Below are 17,309 nucleotides of genomic sequence, written 5' to 3' on the forward strand. Positions count from 1 at the left end.
GGTTATTCCATTCCTGCTAAAGAAAGGGTCATTTGGCAAAGTGACATTTCCCTAAGGTTCGTGATAGTTCCTGCTTTTCACTGGGAAACGCGGTGTGGTATAATCTGGTTAGTTTTATGTATTAGAAAGCCTAGAGTCTGAACCTTTTTACTGTTCCTGGTCACAAATGCCCCACTTCATGGTAGTGTGACAAGCAGCTATTACAGTTACTTCTATGGTTGCATCTACCTGCAGAAGGAAAAAGCACTTTCCTTCAAAGATGTCAACACCCAGATTCTTTGAAAACTTTACCTTGTTGTAAGTGTAGGGTGTTGGTGAGGTAGGGATAATACCAGATTTCTCTTTCTGATGTCGTCTTTGTGCCTCCAGTACCTGTTGCAGGGAGACAAAAACAAGAATCCACATTAGAAATTACAGTACAAATCTAAATCACATGCCTATAGTTAAAGCTGCCTGACACTTTCCATTGTATGATGACCCTATTTTCAGCTGCTTGAAACTTTGCCAAACAAACAGTTCAGGCTGAAATTTTCCTTGTCAGGTATCTGCCTGAGGCGGATTTTTTTTTTTGGGAAAGTTTCAGCTAAAATGATTTGACCACTTCTGAGAATGAGGTTAGCAAAAAAATGAAGTTAGAGAATGAAGGTTAGATGTTTAGCTAATGTTACCAAAAAAATCCTTCCAACTCTTTTATTGGGAAGCTCTAGTACCTCCAACAGCGGGTGTTGCCCTGGAGTCAGGGATGTGCCTTTTTTTTGCTGTCCCCGTGAAAATTTGCCCAATTTTGATCAAGTTATAAGCCTCCAAAAAATCTGCTCCTTAGAGACTGGCCAGAGTTGAACAGCTAAATTTTCCAAAGAGTCCATCTTCACTAAGCATGCTCCAGCCCCTCCCACGTCTATATGCTGAGGGGAATACGCATGCACCATCCCATCGAATGAGTGAACATGCTCCCTCGTGGGGCTGCAGGGGCTCACCAGGACTTTCCCTACAGTTGCTGCTCCTGGCTTTCAGAGGCTGCTGTGATGCCAGGCACCATAACAGAGCAGGGAGACTGCCTCTGCTGTGCTCTCAACGCTCACCCTACTGGTACCCAGGCAGCAAGGAGGAGGAGGAATTAATCTGACTTGGCTGCAGAGGACTGAGGAAAGGAGGGGGAAGGGATCATATAATTAAAGACAGCGTATGTGCACCCAGGGGCCATATGAAGGATGCATGGAGAACTTGATTTCTGGCATTTCCTAACTTCTGAGCACTTGGCTTTGCAACTTACTGTTCTTGTAATGTAGCTTTTTAAAATGTAATTTAATATAAGCTTGCACCGGGGCAAGGAGTACAACAGGCATCCCCAGATCACCTGTGTTAACACAACCAGAGCTCAGTTTGAGACCCTAAGTCTCAACACAGATGCAACAATAGGTTTCTGCCCAATTTACAGATGACCCTCCCCTCGAGGGAGATCAGAATTCAAGATTTATCTCCATTTTACTAATACGTACGAATACCATTTTACTTGGAAAACTACAACCCAGAAAGGCTAACTGATGTAACCAAAGGCAGGCAGCAACGCAGAGTCCACGCGAGAAACAGCCTCTAGACCCTCGTCTCACAGTCCCCTGCTGTAACCAGCAGATTGCAGTGGTGTAAAGCAACAGGCACTTCGTTTTGAAAGGCTAGCCACACTATCCATTTATTCATGACTCCCACACAAGAGTCCCTTAGTAGTCTCTAGAAAGGGGTATTAGACTGGCATGTGTACAAAGGCATGGCCAATAAATACTGCATGCGTTATTTCTCTATAACTGAAAGGACAATCATTCATTACCTGAGGTGCTACATAGTATGGAGTGAACTGGGGTGTCATCAAGTCACCTTGGTCTATCTTGGCAAATCCAAAGTCGCACAACTTAACTGGAGCGTCCTGAAACAAGCAGCAGGAGGGATTTTATTATGGAATCTTGTTGTATTTGAATTTCTTTTACTTTACAATATAGCGTTCTTCCTTCCCTCTTGCATTCGACTCTCATCTCATTCCTGCCGCAGCTTACTCCTCTTTTTCAGCTATTTCCTTCCCACTGCCACAAGGCTGCTATCCTGGTGTCATGAATTGATTTACTTGAGCAATGAATACCCTTTGTGCTCCAGGCTGCTCTCAGAAACACAAAGTATATCCCACCCCCTTGTCTGCAAGGTCCTACCCACAAACTGTGGTGGTTCCATTGTATATGCAGAGTGGGTGGGGAGCAGGGAGGGATGTGATGGGCCATCAACAGTGGTTCCACACTATATGGATCCTCTAGTCCAGGGGTGGCCAAACTTACTGGCCCTCTGAGCCACATACAATAATCTTCATAACCTTGAGAGCCGGGTGCGCCTGTCGGGGCTCGGGGCTTCAGCCCTGTGGGGCTCACCGGTCGGGGCGCGGGGCTTCTGCCCTGCAGCAGGATGGTGGGACTTGAGGCTTCTGCCCCGTGAGAGGTGTCTGCCAAGGCTCAGGGCCCCAGCAGGCATGCCCCACAGGCCAGACGCCCTGAGCTCCCCTCCCCGCCAATCTGTGAGGGGGAGAAGGGGGATTGGGGGTGGGGGCCTCCAGGAGCTGCACTTTAACTGTAAAAGAGCCGCGTGTGGCTCCCGAGCCACAGTTTGGCCACCCCTGCTCTAGTCAAAAACACCCATACGGTGTATATTTGCAAGTGTGTGTTGGGCGTGGGAGGGGTGGAGATGCAGTGACTACGGTAATAAAAACAGAGTAGGAAGGATTCTGTCCCATCCAAACCCTTGAAAAGATCCCTTATGTAAGGTCCATTTATCGCGTTTTCGTGCGTAGGCACAGGATTTGGCCCGAGGTAAGATCTCATTGGTGTGGACATGTTCTGGTCTGAGGAAATCACAATCTGATTTCATTGGGGCACATGACTGACTCCTTTGGATTCCTATCACCAAAAGATTGGGCTGATCTCACTGCACAATGACCTCACTTTGTAAAGCACGTTGAGAACTACTGATGAAAAGCACTATATAGGAACTAGTATTATTAGTATTTTCCACTTTTCTGAGCATCATCTTTGATCATGTTATAAAATTCACCAAGAAAGAAAGAAAACTAAGTCCCCATCTTACCAAAGAGTTATCCTTGAAGAGGAGATTCTCAGGCTTGAGGTCTCTGTGTGCAATGTTTAATGTGTGACAGTGCTGCAAAGCCAAAGCTATCTGAAAAAGGGCACAATAAATCAACTACAGTTATAGAACTTCTCCCTTTGCCTTGACAGTATTTTTGCACTTTAAAGAGACACTGTAACATAGTTTAGGCCCCAGATGTTTTCAGAGAGAAGTTAAATATTTAATGAAAGCCAATTTTAGTTTCAGACATTCCTGTGCAGTGCTGGAAACCCAAACAGCACACTGCACTAATGCATGGAAATCAGGAAGTGAAACTGCCTAAAAGTAGACACACTGACCAGTCCATTCAATTTACATTTCATTAAGCTTAGACAAAAGGAAAACAAACAGCATAAATTCTGATTTTCTTTTCATTACGTTAATACGCCAGAGCAGTACAATATTACTAACCCAGGTCTGTAATGCATTTTCAATACTGAGGTTTTATCATGACCGTGTCCCTTTCTTTGCTGTACTTCGTCAGTAGTGTCACGAACATGCTTGCAGGTACTCAAGCGATTACATTCTGCTTAACTTTCAACAGTGAAGTTCTTATTTCAGGACTTCAGTTATGAAGGTTGATTTCAGCCAAAATTTTCTCTCTTTCATTACTTAAGAGCTAACATTCAGGCAACTTTATTCTAACACATTAATGGACTGTCTACATGTCACCTGTTCCATGTGACACAGAAAACTACTACTAGTCCTTCCAAGGTAAGAGGACGATAGTTTTACACTGCTGCAATTGTTTAGAAACTTGTTACCTAGTCCTAAGACTCCACAGATTGTACATGTGAAGGTGTAATTCATTTAAACAATGAAAGGAAATAAAATGTTTACATAACATCATTGAAACAAAACAAAATTAAGGCCCAGTTAAGCAGTCCTTCTTTGGGGAGAATTCATGGATTTCAGTGGGACTTCTGCCCAAGCAGGGTCTCAGGATAGGGTGATGAATGCTTTAAAAAAGTAGTGCAATGAGAGCTTTAATGCTAACTTAACCCAGAAGCAAATACCAAAGTGTAACTGTGTGTTCTCAGGTAAGCTGTGTGTCAAGGCTTCATTAACTGGGCACCCAGGGTTAAAATTCTCTAACTGCAGATATTATTCAGGAAACACCAGACATAAGAATAACATTTTAAAGTAGTTTCTAAAACCCCCGTCTTACAAACACTAATGCACTCATAAGTAACTTTATGCGTGTGTGTGGTCTCATTGAAATCAATGGACTTCATACATGCATGGTTGTAGGACTGGGACCTAAATGAACTGAATTCTGTCCATGTGCTTTAAAAAAAAAAAAGGGGGGGGGAAAAAAGAGTTAAATAAACAAAGATACTTTTGACGAGTTCTTCCTGGAGACTCTCTTGTTCAGAAAGTGTGCTGTCTTTTAAAACCAAACTTCATAAAACACTAGTAAATTTACTGCGGAGAACAATCCTGCACTTCTCATCTAATTTCTATGCTGGTCCATTGCACAGACCGGAAAACCAGGAAGGTAATTGCAATGAACACTTCATGAGAAACTTACAAAACGTAAGACAGTGGTTTTCAACCTGTGGTCCGTGGATCCCTGGGGGTCTGCAGACTATGTCTAAGATTTCCAAAGGGCTCCAACATCTCCATTTGAAAGGTTTTAGGGGTCCGCAAATTGAAAAAAGGTTGAAAGCCACTGACATAAGGTATTTTATAGACAATTAAATTGGAAAGAACAGAATTTGCTCCATCCCCTCCAAATCTCCCCTCTGCCTCCCCCTCAAACAACAGCAGCCAGCATAGTCTCCCTAATACACTGAAAGCACAATCATGACATCAAGATATCACTATGCAACCAGAGCAACAGCTTAAAGAGCCAAACACACTGTGGAAACCGTAACAAGAATTCTATTTAGAAGCAATGATGTTGTATCCCTGTCTGCTTTTTCTTTTTAAATCCACTACGGTCATTTTCAGGGGACCAGGATAGTTGTAGCTTAGAGTTTTCATTGACTCTTGCTCCGTTTATCTCCCATCTCAATTCATGCATCTTCATTTTGGGATGTCCTAATCCTCTCTGCAAGAACTAAGTGAGGGGGACTGTGTTCCCTAGATCCACACGCAGAGGAAGGGCTCAAACACTTTTGCAGCAATCTTCTCCTCCTGTGGCTCCTAGTAGAGGCCTTTCCTGTCCCACAGTGGTTCTCTGGAGAAACCACAGCCTAAGGCTATATTATTTTTTCTGCAGCCCTCTCATGAATCTGGGCTTTTCTGGGTGGCCCCCACAGCTCACCCAGAAGGGTGGGAGGAAGAAGGAACAATTCCCCTTTCCCCCCTCGCCCCCAAGGAATGATGTGGGGAATTTCCCAAGGGGATCCTTGCAGAAATGCCATCCCACTGAGCCCCTGCTTCAAGCTTGACCACATCTGGCCCCTCTGATGGGAGATGAGCAGATGAACGGATAAGCAACAAAGCATTTGATGGATGCAAAAGTCCTTAGTAATACAAGCTGGGGAGATGCCAAGATACACAGTGCTGAGTGCGTTATCGTTGGCTAGAGAGAGAAAAGAAACACAGAAGACATGTGCTATACATACTGGTAGACTTATCTTGGAATTCAATGGATTTTTAGGTCTTCCATGAGACATTAGCAGATCCTTAACACTTAGAGAGAACAGTGGTATTTTCTAGACTTCGAGAAAAATGAATGCTTAGGGCATATATACACGGTATGGTATATCTGCTGTCTCCCATGGGCCAAGAGAAACACTACTAATTAGTAATTATATCTGATATTTAGCAGTGGTTCCCAAACAGTAGTCCTGCGACCATCTGTTCCCCATGAAGACCCTTCCTGGTGGTCTCCTGAATGTAACACTTTGAGAACTGCAAAGCCAGGGTCAGGGCAGGGAGACTATCCAGGAGGGGATCTTTCTCTTGTGAAGTGCTCAGGAGAATGAAGAAGTTGGAGAACCACTAATAAGAAGGACTTCAAAGGTATAAAGATCTCAACCCAGAAAGACTAGCAAAAAAAGTGCAATTCTTCAGTTCTATCAAAACTTTGGTATTGTCAGATTATAACAAAGCAGGCAATGATCATTGGATCCGAACTGAGGGTTATTTTAGCTTCCTTTTTCCTTCCCCGCCCCCATGAAATTGTAACTATTTTAACCATTATTGTTCATGGTTTTGCTTATACATGGGAGTGAACTTGCCTGCTTTGTTACTTGGCTTGCTTGCTTCTCAGTAAAGTGCCGGTGCTGGCTGATTCTGTGAAATAGCTCTCCCCCTTCCATCATCTCCATTACAATTAGAAGCCGAGCCCTGTTTAAAAGCATTTCATTTCATTACATTAAAAAAACTGTCAAAATAAAACAAAATTGCTAATCTAGTAATGCACATTTCACAGCTGGTGATGCAGGCCAAAGGAGAGACCGTGTAATCGTCTCATACTGTTGTTCTGTCTACATTAGTTTAATAATTTTGGCTTTTACAGTGTCAAATACAGTATCTTCTGGTCTCCTGCATAATCTGACTCACTGAATAGTGCATTGTACTATCACTTTGCTTTCCAACTGAAGCGAATGCATTTAGGGATTATTTATGTAGAGCTGTAGGTGTTCACAGCAGTTGACAAACGTGAAGCTGACAGCCATCTTTAAAGCTTTAGAGGCAGGATACCATATTGTGCCTCCCAGTTTTAATTAGAGTTTTACTGTCAACCCCCCCCCGAGAACAAAAAGACAGAGGATGTCAGTCCTTTATTTTGTATTAAAACAAAACTCTACCCACTCTTAAATTCTTAACACCCAATTAGAAGCTAATATCAGTATTTTTCCCTATGTCAGATCAATAGTTGACAGTAGCCCAGGTTCATGTTTTTTCTGCATCTGTTTTAGGCTTGGCAACATTTTGACGGTTTGCAAGGCCAGAAATGTTATTTTTCAAATGCAATATACAGATTCAAATTCAATATATAGATTTATTATTATTATTAACACTGGCATTTCTGAACCTGCTGCTGGCCAGAAGTCACCAATCTCTTGCAAGGGATCTCATTTGTGAGCCTGCATGTAAAGGGAAAGTATCAGTGTCAGAGAGATAAAACTACAACTGCTACCCTGTTTTAATACAGGCTTGAAAATGGAAAGCTCCTCAAAGAATGCTGACTCTGAAGCTCTTATGTGCCAAACTAGTATTAAAGCAGGACAGAAGCCTGTTTACTCTCAGACAATGTATGTGTCCCAAATTATGGTATTTTTCAACAAGATGATGGCTGGAAATATGCAGCAAAGAAATCAAACTTTAATCAAAAAATGAAATTCAATGTATACAGTATCTGTCTATAAAGCCAGGGCACTGTGATGAGAAAAACGGGTGCAGCTTACTGTGAAGTGTAATATCTTGCCTGGAAGCCCCAGTTGGGGGCTCCTTTCAGGTTCATTATTAATTATTTATTATTAAAAAAAGTCTCCACTATACCTGGGCCTAAATATGGAAAGCAAGCTGTGGGAATTAATCACCCTATGTAATCTTACCTTGGACTGGATTCATGAGGGAACTGCACACTGTTAGCATAAACTTCAATTATTTGAACAATATTTGGATGTGTTGCACACATCATGTGCAGACGTACCTTAAAGAGAAGGTAAGAAACGTTACTGTATACAATGGTATGCATCAAACAGCTCCATTCCTCCCCATATCCCCAAGATTACAGGAGCCCATAAGTCAAAATGACTTAACTGCTTCAATGTAAATTACACACAGACTAAAAATTACATAGCCCACTCACTTATTTCAAAACAATGCCTAAAAGAATTTATATAATCAACCAAGGAGACATTACACTCAAATAAATAAGACAAAAAAACAATATTATCAGTTTATTTACCTGTCAAGAATTGTTACAGCTTATGGCATCAACTCTAATAAACCACTCAAAGTTCAATCTTTAGAAGATTTTTTTTAAAGAAATGATCTTATTGTAACAATAAGGATATGGCTTACAGTGACAAAAATCTGGAAGTTCACCAATAAAAGTTGAAACTCTATTCCCTGCCTCCTTTTATGACCAGATGAAATAGTACTCATGATACGTAAAGTCACCTTCTATTCAGATATTCTGCCATACTGGAAGCTGACAAGTTTCAACCAGTTTTAAACCTCTTAGTTTGGAGGATCAAGCCAGGTCCTTGATGTTATTTTCATGTAGCTTTTCCAGGCAATTTAATGAGAATTTGCTTTGTAGCAGGAAATGGAATTTGCAGAAATCTTAAGCACAATTTCTTTCTCTCTGTTTTTTCTTTTTAGAGTGGGGAGCGCTAACATTTTAAACTATTGCTTGTAATTTTATGTAGTTTGATACACTTTTCAATGTGAGGAGAAGGAAACCGATGCTAGATGTGTAAAGAATGTGTGATTTTTTTTTTTTAATTTAAGAATAAATGACATTTTAATGTACACTGATGAAATGTTGCCTGAAACATCACATCGACTTTCATTCAACAACAAAAATTCAAAAGAACATAAACAGTATGCAAAAATCATATAAACCTGCAATAGCCATCTTAAAGATCATACATTCCACATGGCTATTCCCATGTTCTTGTCACTCACACTAATGTAATCACAAATTAAGCTAGTGTGCTCATCTAAGATCGCCTACATCAAATCAACCCTAAATCATTTAGAGTGCAACTTGAAGCATGTCTGACAGTTCTTACTTTAGTAATGCTGGGAGTGAGATGTATGGAAGCTAAATTACCTCTAAACTATTCATATTATGTTACATAATGGAGGGCGAGGAGGGCGCTGTAAACTCATGCACCTTTCTGAATGGAACCTTCTGTGCATAAACAGCAGGTATCCATTGTGAATACAGCATGTCTAGCAAGAGCACAGAGCACTGCCTAGCAAGCGGTATTGCAAAAAGCAAACCCTTCTTAACATATCTTAATGGAATCTGCCAATGGCTGACCGACTTTCTACCTTAGCTAATTCTTTTTAATACAAGTGGAATAATTTGAAAAACGGGAGAGATCTTGTACATTTCAATAGTTATACAGGTTTTTAAAAAATGGACTATACCTCATTTCTAGCTTTTGGACGATCAAGAAGAATTTTCAGTGCAAACCGTTCTTGAGTAGATTTTTTCACGCAGACTCTGGTATTATAGCAATAAAATCATTCAGTCAGCAGGATTGTGAAAAAGATATTTTAATTAACTGATTTATAATTACTGGTATTAGCTCATGAAATGGGATCTAAGATTAACATAGGCTATTTGTAATATACAGGATGCTTGTTGAGAAACTAGACTAGAAAGCCTCAAAGGAATGACAAGTCATCACCATATTCTACAACAATCACAAGACATACTTGAAATATGGACATTTTACACAGAATTTATTCTCCCAACAATACACAGCACATCTTGATTCAAGAGAAGGCAAGGACTGAAATTGGTAAATAGCTTTGCAGATTAGAAACAATATATTGTACATGTTAATTATTAAGTGAGTAGCTTTTGATTAAAAACTCAGTGACAAATTAAACATCTGGAATGTAGAGTCTAATCAAAAGCCATTGTTCTGACAAGGCCCCTGACCATGTTGAAAACAAGCACTTGTGAAATGTATATTTAATATTAATGATTGACTGCTTCAGAGGGAAGGGTCTTAGGCCTATTTGGCAGCCATCAAATATAAACAAATAAAGAACAAAGGGACATTTCAAAATAGATGGGACAGAGTGATAGAAAATGTAAGAAATCATCCTTCCTGGACAGGGAAATAAATGAGATGGTCCAACTGGTCTTCTCCCTCTGTCTCCCAGTGATGGAGGCAGTGAAGTTTGTTTTCCAGGATTGTAATGAGGTATATTCTCCATACTGGCACTAAACAGGTTAACTGGAGCTAGAACAGCTCAATTAAGAAACCTGGTTGCACCTGGAGGCGGGGCTAGGTCCAACAAGATGAAGCCCAGCTGGGTGGTGAGTATAAAGGGAGGAAGGGTGATTTTTCAGTCCATCTCTGGTTGTTAGAGAGTGAAGAATGGCCTAGAAAGGCAGGGGGAATGCTAGGGGAAAGGGCCTGAAGAAAAGCCAAGGTAGAGAGAATTCCAGGAAGCAGCAAGAGTCAAAGGGAACAAACCTTAGCTACTCACCATGGAGTCTCTAAATTGGCACCTAGAGGAGAGGGAGGCCCTGGGTTCCCCTGCCCACCACTGGGAAAGGTGGTACGGGAACATCCTGACACAATGCAGGGAGGACTGTTGCATTTGGAGCTAGACCTTCAGGTTAAAGAATCTGTAGAGGAGGGAGTCAGGCTAGGGGCAAAGGGTTATGTCTGAGTTTAGTTTATTGGACTTGGGAGTGGAGACTAAATGTAACCTTGCCAGGCGGCTGAGCCATGAGAAGAAGCAAGGCCCCGCAGGACAAGAATGACTGTCAGCGGGGGGCAGTAGATGAGACCCAGCCCTGAGGGGGCACTCCAGCGGTGAGTCAAAAGGACAGAAGCACAAATGTCTGTTCTGGGGTTTCATGCGGACAGACTCTTCATGGTGCTTCACAGGCAGGGCCCAGTTCTTGCATGTCAGTGATAAGACTGTTAATGACCCAGTTAGTTCTGGTAACAGATACTGGACTAGTTACAGTAGCTGAATTGGTGTCACATAAGCTGAAAAAAGAGCTGGTAAAATTAGCTAAAAGGCATCTAGTGCTGAATAACCAACTGACAATACTATAAATGGGCGTGGTGCCTTCTGCATTGTATGGACAGTGTTTTAGAAAGAAATAGATGCTGGAACAGGGTTTTCTAAGAGCATCTTGCCCAAGCACATAACTATTCCTAGTTTGTTTTACAAATAGAATGGTGGGCGATGGGGCAAAATGAGAGAGATGAGGTGAAGGATTTTTACTTTTATTTCAAACATTCCCAATAGTGGCAGAGTACCCGAGTCACATACACGCTCCATGTACACAGTACCTTACATCAGAGTCAAGAACTTGTTACTACACACACACTCTTCCTATTTCCTTATAACTAAACGAGAGGAACTTTTCAAGAGTTACACATCTTTCTACTACTAACACAGTTAAAATATATACTCCCTTCTTTGCTGCTAACATGACAATTTGATGGCCTACACAAATCAGCTGGTATACTGTCTTACCTAACTGGACCACTGATTCCAGCTCCCAGCTTCTGAGTCCAGTTAATGCTGTACTCCTCTAAAATGGAGGTTTCCTATGCAAAAAAGAAAAAACAATTACTACAACCTTTCTGAAAAGCACCTATCTGCAGACCAGATTTGAAGGAGACAAATCAATGGAAAAATGTGCTTTATTTCACTTTCCCAAGGAAAGTTACACACCCAGACAAATACTAGCATAACATGGTGCGATAGTGTAACATTTTCTGTGCTGCTGTGGCAGTTTGCTAAAGCTGATCATGCTAGCATTCTGAATAGGGTAACCATCAACTGATAGAAGAAGGGGCCTGGGAAATAATAGTATGCAAGACTATCTTGCTTCTGAGTTCTGCCTTACCCCTTTTCTCCCTCCCAAAAAATAAACTGTGGATGAATATTTTTTAATTTGAATTTACTTTTTGGTTCTGTCCACATTAGCATCTTGCTAAAGAACTGAGGTTTCCAGTCTTTGGATCCTTCCATTGCAAATTAAGCACAGCAGAGGCCAGTGCTAAAAACTGGTTTGATCTTGTTTGGTAAGGAACCACACTCATGATAACCAATTTTTTTCTCCAATCCGCACAAACAAGGCCAAACTGTACTATATGCCTCAGGAACTATCATACTTAAACATATTCCTTCAACATTACATCATTTGTTGTATATGTGGGGGGCCTTAACATAGACAGTGTTTTGGCTAAAACTTCTACCACTGCTGTTAAAGACAGTCATCTAACCATACCACCAGAGAAGTGTATAGATTTATATATGCTAGCTGTTAATATAGTTCCAGGGAAATATATATTCTATATTGTTCCTGATGCTGTTCCTCCCAGGAAGTAATTTATATAAGTTTGTTTTCTGGCTTGCTATAAGGAGCACAGGAAGTAGGGATCGACAATGCAGGGGAAAGATTAAACAGGAGAAAAATGTTAAGAGGATGTAGCGAACAGAATAAACTGTTTGCCAAGTGACTATTTTGACTAGTCTTTCCTATATATTTTCTGTCAGATTAAGTAGTACAATAGTGACCAAAGCCAGGGTCTGAGCTCTCTTTCTGCTCCTCATCCTTCCCTCACCCTGCAAGATCTGTACTGGTCATTTTCTGGAATGTGTGACAACTAATTGCATATTTAAGCACCTGTGTGCTCAGAGCTGTAAACCGAGAAAGTCATCCTCTAGATAAAGAAGTGGATCATCGAAGTAAAATATAGATGTTCAGATATACTACTGACAGGCTGAAGAGGCAAAACTCAAATGGCCAGTCTTTTTATCCCAGTGTTTTATTCTTTGATCAGTTATTTGTATAATGAGAGTGCAGGCTGTTAGAAAAAACTGCCTTTTCATTCTAAAAAGATATTAAAGTATAGACAGGGTCTCTTTGAACAATGGCTCACACATCACTCTACACCACCTCAGCACGTTCCCTGTCCAAACAGAACGGCAAACAATATTCATGGCATCTATAAGACCATCCAAGGAATAACTTGGAATTTCCTTGATGCAAGGAGGAATTAAAAACCCTCCCTCAGAGAAGCCCAGCAAGACAACTGTTTCTTCCTGCCTTATACAGGACAAAGAGACCACGAGAGGAGAAAGGTACAGGCTAAAGCAATGAGCTCAGACAAGACTAAATGCCATTTTAAAACTTCTGAAATGAACCTATAGATTCTCTAGAGACTGAAGAAAGTTGGTTGTTTTTTGGGGGGGGGGGGGGGGGGAGAGGGAGGAAATAGCTTCTGAAGGGCTGAGACAGCACCTCTAGATACAGGTAGCATAGACAGCAGTATACTAGAGCTAGCTCTCCAGCTGGAAAGGCCTGGCAACTTGGAGTAGCAGTGGAGTGAAGCAGTGAACTTGTAAATTGACTGGCAGGTCAGCTGGCACTAATTTGCAGATGATCAGAATGAAAGTGCTTCAGCTGCTACTAGTGAAGGGATTTTAAATGTGTTAAGTTGTACCTTAAAATTGCTTCAAACACTCATGCCTGTTATGCAAAGAGGGTGCATAGAACATTCTGCTGAAGTTAAAAGTTCTCACCTATATCGGTGGGGGTTTTATGCCTTTTATTGTTTTGGGCTTAAGGATGAACTAAGCCTGCTTCCTGGGGTTCACACTCATTGCCATATATTTCCCGCAACCTCCCTCCATCAGTTACAGTTCCACTGTGGTAAAGAGTTCAACTTCCATTCAATAAGCAGAGGGCACTTAAAAACAATGGTGTGGGCACTCATGCCACACATCTCCTATCCAGACTTCAACAGCCCGGCAAGTGAGTGGCAGGGTCTCAGCTAACCAACTAAGCTCTTCTCAGGCACAAGGTGAGGGCATGTATCAACTATTTGGGGGAAAGTCTTGCAAATTTGTTTTCCCAACACTTTCCACCTAGACCCAGTGAAAAATTGTAGAGAGGGATTTTAAAAAGAACCATTCATATTCAACATCAAAATCAATTAAACATTTTATTTGGAGTAATTAATGTCTGATCTTCAAACATGAGTGGATTTGCATTGCTCAGATGTACTTTCCAACATCTGCTAGTTCATGCTGGCACAGTGATCTACACTCTCTCAACTTTTGTTGGGGAACTTGAACCAATGGGCATGAAAACGATAAACTTTAATAATCACATTTGATCAATGATAAATAGGAAGTTCAACTTCACACTTTAATGAAGGATTGAATTATATTTTGAATTGATATGCCTTTTATCCCAAAGGATCACACAGTATCCACTGCTAACTAGCTATCCTGAGAATAGCAGCCAGGTAGATGGCTGGCAGATACCACAGTACACATCAGGGAATTGTGGATTTTTAAACCAAGGACATCTAGGCAAACACTTACTCTTACAAACTGAGCCACAGGATTGTAGTGCCTATGCAAGTCAGACAGATGGATGCTCACTTTTGGACAACTACAGCACTGTACTCAGACTATTACCTCAGGAATGATATATCCTGTTGGTATTTGACTGTGTTGTTTCAGAGGTGGATGGGTATTCCCAACCTGATGCTCAGACCAAAGTGCCATGCTAGCATTGTTAAAAAGCAAGATCCATCATCACATTTTCAAATAAATCTAGACTCCAATCTTATAAGATTATACAGAAACTTAAATAGCTCACACTTTCTTATATGTGCCCTAGAAGAAACCCCTCAGGTCTTGAAAGGATGGTGGGAGGTTGAGGAGAGGAGACTCAAAATGCTTTTTCCCCCCCGGTTCCACTTGTATTTAATTCTGGTGCCTTTCTGGAATTTGTCTGTTTTATCTTTGTGGCTCCATTAGCAAAAGTAGTACTTATCTAGGATTATGAAGTGCTAATGATATGAGTCAGGAAGGGATTCTAACACATTTATGAAGGCCTTACAGCTGGCAGTAGTGAACTTTTGGTGCAAGACCAAAAAGTTGCAGAAATCCTCTAGTACATTTTTAGTGTTGTTTTGTCTCACTGACTTTCACTATTTTCCTCAGGAAATCAACTCAGGCAGGTGACAACTTCCTATTGAATCCTAAGTTCTTACAATAATTCTTGTTGTGCAAACCTAAGTCTGTTTTGTGCCCTCCCCTCTCTCACAAAAACCAGATGTCACACATGCCAAGTTCGTTTTCATAAAGAGCAGTATTTTCTTTTAAAGTGGACAAATTTCCTGCATATCAATTTGAGGAGTGAGACTACAAAACTGTCTGGGTAGATTTGGTCCACTACAAGGCAAAAGACTTCAGGGTGTTGCTCATGCAATCAGTGGGATGCGGGTGCAAGTTTTTATACTCAATGAAGTATCAGAGTGCCTACATATTTATTACCCTAACAGCACTCAAACCAATGATCAGCCAATAACTATAGCACAGAGCTATTCTGCCAGCTGGTTAAATTTCCATTGCCAAATTTAACAGCACTGTAATTAAAGTAACTAATATTTAAATATTTTAGCTCTTTATTCCCAGCATCAAAGGACACAGATGGCTGAAGTTTGTTTTCAGAGAGATGGCATGTGCGAAAGAATATGTTGGTGGAAGGAATAAGAATGAGGAATAAGATTTGTAAGAGGGAGCTCAGATTTATCATCCGTGAGACATCTGAATGGAACAAGATGAGCCAGGTTCTCTGCCCCCCCCCCGGAACAAAGATTTGTGGTCCCTGCAGAGATTGCATCCAGCACTATGGGTGACTCTCCCCTCCCTCGCCCCCCCCCACCACACACACACACACACACACACACACCCCCCAAGAGATTTTTGGGGGTGGGGTCCAAGCCCCCCAAGCGAAAGGAGTGAGCTGTTTTAGGGGGCTGAAGACCCCGAGCGGAAAGGCAGGGGGGAGGGGAAGAGGGGTTTGCTGGGGGGTCCCCGAGCTCCGGCGCCTCCTTCCTACCTTAATCATTTTATCCATTTCGTGATCCTCCGACATCCTCCCCCACGGGGCCCCGAGCTGAGCGGGGAGGGGAGGCGGGGGATCCCGCCTGCCGGTCCCCAGGGAGAGAGGAAAGGAGGCCGTGGGAGCAGGGCAGGGACCCGGGACCGCTGCGTGGTGGGGGAGCTTGGAGGACACGGGAAGGGGGGGAGCCGGTGACGGGGGAGCCAGAGGGACGCCGGCCAGCTGGATGAGGGGCTGGGGAGCCGGGCCGCGCCCGCACTAGGCAACGGGCAGCCCCCGAGGAGCCTTTGTGCCGCTGCGCCGCCTCATCCCCGCGCGGCCGGGTCGGGGGCTCGGGAGGGGGCGCTGGGAGGGGTCTCTGAGCGGGCACAGGAGGCCCCGGAGGCTGGCGCTTAACCCGGTAATCGCCGCAGCCGACACTCCGCTACGGCCAGCGCTGCCTGGGAGCCAGACATTGCCGGGGTCCTGGTGCGGGGCAGCCCCGCCAGGCTGCGCAACGCACGGAGTCACCCGGTGCGGTACCCACTTTAACGCAGCTCGGGGGCCCGCACCTGCCGCTAACTCCCCACGCCACTGGGAGGATTTTAGAAGCCACCTCCGCGGCGATTATATAATCAACAGGCGCCCGCATTCCCCGTCTAAGAAGACGCCGCCGCTACCAAGGACCCCTTAGAGGGCCTTCGACCTGTGAGGCGCTCACTGATGACGTAAGAGATATGAGGCAGATCAGGCCAAACAAGAGGGGGAAGGAGCGGAGCGAGAAACCAGATCCGGCCCCCCCCGTAGCTCCGCCCTAGAGCCAGCTAGGACACGCCCACTGCGCGAAAATGTCCCGAAAGAGGCTGCACCAGCGAGATGGGTCATGGCGGGACAGTCCCGCCCGAGATCTCGCGAGATTTCAGGCCCATGAAAACTTAAGCGCGGGCCGTGCGGAGCCTGAAGCGCCATTTTGCGCTGAGGGTGCGTCGGGAGGGAGGCGGGTCAGGCTACGGGCCTGCTAACGGGGGGGCAGCTGTAGCCGCCGTGGCCGGCTCCCCAGGGCTCGGCCCGCTCCGTGTGAGGCCCCGAGGGGCGGAGGCGAGACTCCCCGAGCCTGTGTCGTTGGAGGGTAGCACGGGGGGACTGGCGGGGCCGGGGCCTTGTTCAGTGAAGTCCCGCGCTGAGGCAGGGCGCCGGGGACGTGAACTGGAGAGACCCGGGTCCCGGCTCTGCCCCAGCCGCCCTGTGGGAGCCCGGCGGAGGGGCCAGGCCGCGCTTCTCTGGGCCCAGGGGTGAACGTGCCTCGCTCGCTGCGGCGGCGTGAGGCGCTCAGCGCCTGGGCTAACGGGGGCCCTTTACCCGGGCGAAAGCCTGGCCGTGGTGACGTTTTTCGTGCCCTGTCGCCTTCTGGTAGTGACAGGGGTTCTGCACCCTGGCAGCCGCTGACAAACCTGAGCTCGCTGCATGGGCCTTGGGCTCGGGCCCTTGCCAACACTGCAGCATGTGTCAGCAGTTACCACTGAGATTGGTAATGTAGGCAAACAAATGGTGTCTAGCTTAAACATGGCCACATCATCCAAAGCCATCCGCATAATTGGCACGCAGGTACCCTCACTGAAAGGGG

General features: G+C 43.9%; 1 protein-coding gene across 3 annotated transcripts in view; it reads right to left on the reverse strand.

The window, feature by feature from the left end:
* Positions 1-15,880, reverse strand: part of MAPKAPK5 (MAPK activated protein kinase 5) — a 33,082-nt gene extending 17,202 nt beyond the window's left edge. For 2 of the 3 annotated variants that reach the window (XM_024196244.3, XM_024196243.3), the window contains exons 1-8: positions 15,704-15,880; positions 11,311-11,384; positions 9,226-9,301; positions 7,674-7,771; positions 6,351-6,459; positions 3,121-3,210; positions 1,826-1,921; positions 292-372 (exon numbers count right to left, since the gene is read on the reverse strand). In XM_024196244.3, the coding sequence (XP_024052012.1) occupies positions 292-372; positions 1,826-1,921; positions 3,121-3,210; positions 6,351-6,459; positions 7,674-7,771; positions 9,226-9,301; positions 11,311-11,384; positions 15,704-15,739 (660 nt within the window). In that variant the 5' untranslated portion in view covers positions 15,740-15,880. Of the gene's footprint in view, positions 1-291; positions 373-1,825; positions 1,922-3,120; positions 3,211-6,350; positions 6,460-7,673; positions 7,772-9,225; positions 9,302-11,310; positions 11,385-15,703 lie in introns of those variants that run through there. The other variant, XM_024196245.2, reaches the window with a different exon arrangement.
* Positions 15,881-17,309: the final 1,429 nt, after the last annotated feature.

Source organism: Terrapene carolina, unplaced genomic scaffold, assembly GCF_002925995.2.
Source record: "Terrapene carolina triunguis isolate 2854851 unplaced genomic scaffold, T_m_triunguis-2.0 Scaffold234, whole genome shotgun sequence".
In the NCBI taxonomy this organism is placed as follows: Eukaryota; Metazoa; Chordata; order Testudines; family Emydidae; genus Terrapene; species Terrapene triunguis.